A 7,923-nucleotide genomic window follows, 5' to 3' on the forward strand; every position below is an offset into this window, starting at 1 on the left:
AGGCAGCAAAGGCATATTACTTAATACAATCTCCGGGAGCATGCGCGCCTCTACAAAGTTAATTAAAGGGAGACATATACATACATATATATATATATATATAATATACAGGTAATAAAATAAGTGGACTCCATATTAATTAATTAATTAATTCTACAGCTACGACTATATAAAGACTTTGATATTGATATCATATATGTGAATGCATATATCTACAAGTCAACTGCCTCTCCATAGATATATATATATATATACATACAAACATATATACATAGATAGAGATTTGAAGTAGATGGAGAAGCTGTTCAAGTTTGTGGGAGAGAATGGAGAGTGCAAGCTTAATAATCTTCCTCCGGGACTTCGGTTCGAGCCGACGGATGAGGAGATTGTCTTCCAATACTTGGCTTCCAAGACATTTTCGCATCCCTCGCCGCCTTGTGTCATTCCTGAAATCGATCCTTTCACCTTAAGCGATCTTCCTCCCGCAGGTATGTTGGAATGTGATACTGAAATTCTCTAATATCGATCATTTAGATAAATCAGAAATCATACAAACTTCTAAAACAATACAAATACTACAATTGCAGTATATATAAATATATTTTCCAAATATATCGTAACAAGGTTTAAGGGTGTGTTTGTTTAGTGTTTTCTTTTGACACACATGTATATATATATATTATATATAGAGTATAGAGAATTGTGTCAGTTACTATTTTTTTTTATTGAATATTGAAATTTTATGAGAGAATAAATATAAATTTTACGCATAATGAGAACGGTATTGGTAAAAAAATTTATTTGAGTAAACAAACCTTAAGTTAGAGAAAAAAATATTTCATCAATTTTTTTCTAAGGATTCGATCTTGTCTTGTCTTTTCTCGGCACAGGCGGCGACACTTCATCATCAAGGGATCAAGAGAGGTACTTCTTTTGCACTATGAAGACGATGACGACAATGATGAGGAGACGCAGGAGATGTACAATATTAAGTGGACGCAATGGTTTTTGGAAGGACAACGTTGGATACGACAAACCTATTGTGTGCTCGAAATGTAGTAGTTTAAGGATGTCTATGCCTATGCAGCTTGTGGGGATCAAAAGGACTTTAGTGTTCTACAAGGTTATTAAGCAGAAGAATGATAGATATCGAGCTATCCCGACAAATTGGATCATGCATATGTACCATATTGCCCTAATTCATTCCCAAAACAAAAACAACAACATCAAGATCACACCTACTTCTCAGGTACTACATTATCACATTTAATTCATTACAGAGCTGTAATGAAAATAATATTTCGTCGTAAGTAGTTCATGGTGCATGTGTACAGAGCTCGATTATCCGGAGAGGGAATTGGGTGTTGTGCCACCTACATCTGAAGAACAAGATCACTAATAAATCAGATAAGGTTTACCCACAAGAGTCGATTATTAGTGATGAGGACACTCAATCTGAATCTGAATCTTCTTCGACTGCTTCTTCGTCACCATCCTCGGATCGAAGCTCTATCAGTGAAGTCTCGTCGGACACAAACTAATATATGAAGGGACAATCATATCACTGCCCAATAGGGTGTTCTCCCTTTTCATGCCTTTTTTTTTTATTTCTTCATGCTTCAATATTATTCAATGTAGCTATACATTATGGATAATTGTCTTAGCTAGGTAGTAAGAGAGAATTATGAGTGTTCTAAGAGCTGCATTTAAATTGATTTGTTCTATGAATTGCAATAAAGGAGGAACTATCATTAATTCTTTCAAGTCTTTCTCTTGCATTTGGAGCTGCTAATTAATGAACTGAATCGAGCTGAAATTTTCACATTATGAGCTCAACTTGTGTTTGTTTGCTAAAAAACTCGACCTCAAATATTTATTTGGAGTTGGGCTCGTTTCATAATTTTTTCATGTTCAGGGTGACATGAATCGTTAAGAGATTTTTATTTTATATAATTTACAAGTTTAACTTCAATTAATAGAAATGATTATTTACTAACAAATTTGTGTAACCAAATCAAAAGTAAATACAAAGAAACTAATTTAATTTTTTTAAAAAAACACTATGGAAGGTTTACAAAAACATGTTGGAGTTCATTCATGAACATAACGAGTTAAAATCTATATTCATGATCGGCTAATTTAACTTAACAAACAAGTTAAATCCAACTGAATTTGTAAATAATTGGTCTTTTTTTACACTTTTATTTGCAGTCTCCAATTTCCTTGGCTTTCATAGTGCCGTTTAACCATATCTTAATTAATCAATGCAATTTTTAATTTAGGGTTTAGTAAATTTTATTTTTATTTTTTCAAAAAAAAAAAAAAAGAAAAAAAGGATCCTTTTAGAGAAGCATTGTTTTTGTAGCTTTAAACTGGGAAAAAGAAGTCAACTAGAGTGTGAGAAGAAATGAGGCACAGCAGCGGCAGAACCTAATGCTTCTAAATGAATCTGCAGCCTTTTGCATTAAAAGCGAATAGATCTTTCCTAAGGAAAATTTTCTATTTCAAAAATGATAATAATAATAATAATAATAATAATAATAATAATAATAATAGAAGGTTTGATTGCATACGCAGCAAGCAAGCAAAGCATATGCCTACCTGCCGCCTTTTACATTTATGCATATCTTTGAGCTGTAATTACCAACAAATCTCTTACTTGCATTTGATAATAAATATAGGATTTTTTATTTTTTATTTTTGATAAATTTGTGTTTTTACATCAGGTGTGGAAACTAAATTGATAATATAAAAATCATTATTTTATTATATTGTTGATTTTTTTATGAATTGAGAAAATCAAATATATATTTTATATATATATTATGTTAATACCTGAATATATTTGTATTATTTAATAATATTTATAGAGATTTATACAATTGAAAAACAAGATGCGGCAGCAATTAAGGCATCCACATTTTACTCAATCAGTAGAGACAATTAAAGCAAACAATGTATATTTGTAGATATATTGTGCAATATACAAGGACGTGTTGTCAAGTTTATATTTGTATATGAATATTTATTATACTGAAATCAATAATATAATATGCTATACTTTGTTATTATTATTATTTTTTCTTTTGTTCTTCTCGTGTCCAAATTCAAAATTAAATAAATTTTACTCTATTCACTTGAAATCACTACCAAAAAATTGGTTTTTTGTAGCAGTATATTGTTCGTAAAAAAAAACGTTCGTCACAAAAGAAGTTTTTGTTACGAAATTTATCGGGACAAAATGTTTTTATTATTGGTCAATCTTTTTATGTATTTGTTTCGGTATCTGTAACAATAACATTTGACACAGGATATCGTCCTATATATATTTGTTACGCAATTTAAACCATAACAAAAAAAAATAAATATTATAATTATATATAAAAGAAAATATAAATACAATTATTTTAAAATTTAAAAATATTATTATTTATTTCGGTAATATATCTATAACAATTATATATATATAGAGACGAAGTATCGTCCTATATATATATTTATTTTGTAATTTAAACCGTAACAAAAATTAATATTATAATTAAAATTTAAAAAAATCTACATAAAATTGTTTTAGAATAAAAAAAATTATTTATTTAAATAATTTTTTCATAATAAGATATGTATTTGTTGTACAGTTCAAACCATATCAACATAAATACTATTATATTTATAAATAAAAATTAAGAAAATATATATAATGTTGGTGATACTATTATATTTATAAATAAAAATTAAGAAAATATATATAATACTGTATTTTTGTTTTGATATTATTATAGAATTAACCAATAAAAATATTAATTATTTCTACCACTAACCACTATTTTATATTTTGTATTATATTATATACTGTGTATATATAATATATAAGTAAACATATATATATGTATATAGATGTGTATATTATAATATATAGACGTATAGCATATATGTATGAATATATGTATATAATATTATATAATACAATAATCAAATGCAAATGCAGAGAGAAGAGGAAATTGAGAGTGAAATTGCAGTGCCTTGTTTCATTTCATTTACAGGTATATTTATAGGCAAACAAACCCCAACACGAAGGAAATAAAAGCAGACATATTCATACGTAGCACCTACGAAGGTACTACGTGTATAACACTCTCTCTTGGATGCTTTTATTCAGAGAATGTGCCTCGTTAAAACCTTACTAGGAAAAAACCCTATGGGACAAAAAACCCTAGTGAAGGAAAAAGAGTACAATATTCTTATATCGATTCGCTCCCCTTTGATCTGAGCATTATTTTGAGATCCCTCAACCGACGCATCCCAATTTTCTTCACCAATTTTTCAAATGTTGCCGTCGGCAATGCCTTGGTTAATATATCTGCTAAATTATTATCGGATCGGATTTGCTACACATCAATTTCACAATTCTGCTGAAGATCATGAGTAAAAAAGAATTTTGGTGAAATATGTTTCGTTCTATCTCCTTTAATATAACCCCATTTCAATTGCGCTATACAAGCTGTATTATCTTCATACAATGTAGTTGGGGGAATTTTATCGTCAGGAATTAACCCACAAATTTTCAGAATATGTTGATTCATTGACCTCAACCAAACACATTCTCGACTAGCTTCATGTATTGCCAATATTTCAGCATGATTTGAAGAAGTGACAGTTAAAGTTTGTTTCATCGATCTCCAGGAGATTACAGTTTCGCCACAAGTAAATATGTAGTCAGTTTGTGACTTGGCTTTATGAGGATCAGATAAATATGTTGTATCGGCAAATCCAATTAATTCATGTCGAGAATCTTTCGAGTAAAATAACCCGAGATCAATTGATCCTTGGAGATAGCGAAAAATGTGCTTAATCCCATTCCAATGTCGTCGAGTAGGCGATGAGCTGAATCTTGCCAATAAGTTTACAGCAAATGATATATCAGGTCGGGTGCTGTTAGCAAGATACATCAATGCGCCTATAGCACTCATATATGACACTTCTGGGCCAAGTGTTTCTTCATTTTTCTCTTTTGGTCTAAATGGATCCTTTATTGGATCGAGTGCTCTGACGATCATTGGGGTACTTAGCGGATGTGATTTATCCATCATGAATTGTTTCAGTACCCTTTTGGTATAATTTGATTGGTGGATGAAGGTTCCACTTTCCAAGTGCTCAATTTGCAAACCAAGGAAAAATTTGGTTTTTCCAAAATCTTTGATCTCAAACTCCTTTTTCAGATATTCAACAACTTTCTAGATTTCATCAGGAGTTCCAATTAAATTGAGATCATCGACATATACAACGATGATTACGAATCCTGACCCATTTTTCTTTATGAAAACATATGGACAAATAGGGTCATTTATGTAACCTTCTTTTGTTAAGCTTTCGCTGAGACGATTGTACCACATTCGGCCCGATTGCTTGAGCCCATACAAAGATTTTTGTAATTTGATAGAATATGATTCTTTTGGCTTTGATTTGAATGATTCAGGTATGTTAATCTCTTCTGGGATTTTCATGTAAACATCATTGTCTAAGGAGCCATAAAGAGAGGCAGTAACTACATCTATCAATCGCATATCAAGATTATTGTGTACTGCTAGGCTCACCAGATACCTGAATATTTTTCCATCCATGACCGGCGAATATGTTTCTTCAAAGTCAATACCCGGTCTCTGAAAAACCTTGGGCTACAAGTCTTGCTTTGTATCTTGTGTTATCATTATTTTCATTTCTTTTTCTCACAAACACCCATCTGTAACCAACAAGTTTCACATTTTCCGGTGTTTGGACTATAGAGCCGAATACTTGCCGTTTTTTCAATGAGTCCAGTTCAGACTTAATTGCGTCTTTCCTTTTTGCCCAATCATATCTTTGCCAATATTCATCAACTGATTTTGGTTCATAATCCTCGTCATCTTTCATTATATCGAGTGCTATGCATTATCAATATTTGTTTTCTTTCTGTTCCAATATTTTTCACTGGTGGTATAGTTAACAGAAGTTTCAATAACTTCATCATCACTTTCATCAGAATTTTTAGTATCAACCTCTTCAGGGGTTGTACTGACCTTTTCAGGTATCTGATCATTGTTGATCTCTTCACCAGTATTTACAATTTTCTTCTTTCGTGGATTCTTGTCCTTGGAACCCAACGGTCTGCCACGTTTTACGCGGGCAGTATGTTCATTAGAACTCGGAACTTTCCCTTCTGGGATATTTATTTTAGCCGGTGCATTTGCTGCTGCAATATATGATTTCGTAGCTCTTGCAGCATCATTAAAAGCATCAGGCAATTGATTTGCAATTTTCTGCAAATGCACAATTCTTTGAACTTCAAGTTCACTATGTTTCGTACGAGGATCAAATTCAAGTGGTGTTTTCCACGAAATTTCTTTTTTTTTCAGTTGATTATTGTCTTCCCCTAATGTCGGGAAATGAGATTCATCAAAATGACAGTCTGCAAACCTAGCAGTAAATAAATCACCCGTTGTTGGTTCAAGATATTTTTCGATCGAGGGTGATTCATACCCGACATATATACCCAACCTTCTTTGAGGTCCCATTTTCGTGCGTTGAGGTGGCGCAATTGGAACATAAACAACACACCCAAATATTTGAATGTGAGATATATTTGGTATTTTTCCAGAAACCAATTGAGTGGGGGAATAACAGTGATAACTGGTCGGCCTTATTTTCACGAGGGCTGATGCATGCAATATATCATGTCCCCAACATGATACAGGAAGTTTAGACCTCATCAATAATGGTCTAGCAATTAATTGCAATATTTTGATAAGAGATTCAGTCAGGCCATTTTGCGTATGTACATGGGGAACAAGATGTTCCACAGTAATCCCAATTGACATACAGTAATCATAATATGTATGTGATGAATACTCTCCAGCATTATCTAGACGTATTTTCTTTATCGGGTGATCTGGAAATTGTGCTCGCAATTTAATTATTTGTGCAAGTAGTCTAGCAAAAGATAGATTGCGAGTAGATAACAGACATACGTGTGACCATCGCGTTAACACGTCAATTAGTACCATAAAGTACTTGAAGGGTCCACATGGTGGATCTATTGGTCCACAAATATCACCCTGAATTCTTTCCAGAAAAGCTGGGGATTCAAATCCAACATTTGTTGGAGATGGCCTGATTATTAACTTCTCTTGGGAACAGGCAGCACAAGCAAATTCATTCGGACTCAAAATATTTTTCTTTTTCAATGAGTGGCCATTTGAATTTTCAACAATTCGCCTCAGCATTACATTGCCAGGATGCCCAAGTTGATCGTACCAAGTTTTAAATTCGCTAGTAGCCATTTGGTCTACTATGTGATATGTTTCAATGGAACTGATTTTTTAGTAATATAAGCCGGAAGAAAATGATGACAATTTTTCTTTCACAATTCTTTTGCCATTCACAACCTGAGTTATCAGAAGATATTCATTTTCTGCCTCATTCAATGTTTCAATGTGATACCCATTTTTCCGAATATCACTGAAGCTCAGTAAATTCCTTCGAGCTTTGCTCAAGAACAAGGCATTTCCAATTGACATTTTTGTCCCTTTTGGGAGATATACAATAGCTTTTCCTGAGCCTTCAATCATTTTCGATGCACCACTGATAGTAACAATTGTGGTCTTTCCCATCTTAAGATAGGAGAAATAACTTTTGTTTTTCAGAATGTTGTGAGTCGTAGCACTGTCGATAAGGCAGATGTTGTCATCGGCTCCAAAATATTTGGCATCCATATCTTTGCAAGAAGGTAAAAATAATAAAAGACATGTATTAGTAACATAATCAAAATAGACTTATATTATATGGGGTAATACAAAAAGGGGGGCAGAAAACATCAAAATAACAAAAGAGATACAACATCATTTTATCATTTAACATCATCAGCTATGTCAAGCAGATCATCAGCATCCA

The 7,923-nt window shown here is 32.2% G+C and overlaps 1 protein-coding gene across 2 annotated transcripts; it reads left to right on the forward strand.

Annotated features, from left to right (window-relative positions):
- Positions 1-216: 216 nt before the first annotated feature.
- Positions 217-1,764, forward strand: LOC127254764 (NAC domain-containing protein 83-like). Of its 2 annotated transcripts, none has more exons than XM_051280035.1 (3): positions 217-488; positions 891-1,249; positions 1,335-1,764. In XM_051280035.1, exons 1-3 carry the CDS (start codon positions 293-295, stop codon positions 1,539-1,541), a joined length of 762 nt encoding a protein of 253 aa, XP_051135992.1. In that variant the 5' UTR covers positions 217-292; the 3' UTR covers positions 1,542-1,764. The 2 variants fall into 2 exon arrangements, with proteins under 2 accessions (XP_051135992.1, XP_051135993.1); XM_051280036.1 differs by having other exon boundaries at positions 1,315-1,510.
- Positions 1,765-7,923: the final 6,159 nt, after the last annotated feature.

The sequence above is a fragment of the Andrographis paniculata genome, unplaced genomic scaffold (assembly GCF_009805555.1).
Source record: "Andrographis paniculata isolate CXL003 unplaced genomic scaffold, ASM980555v1 Contig52END, whole genome shotgun sequence".
NCBI lineage: Eukaryota > Viridiplantae > Streptophyta > Magnoliopsida > Lamiales > Acanthaceae > Andrographis > Andrographis paniculata.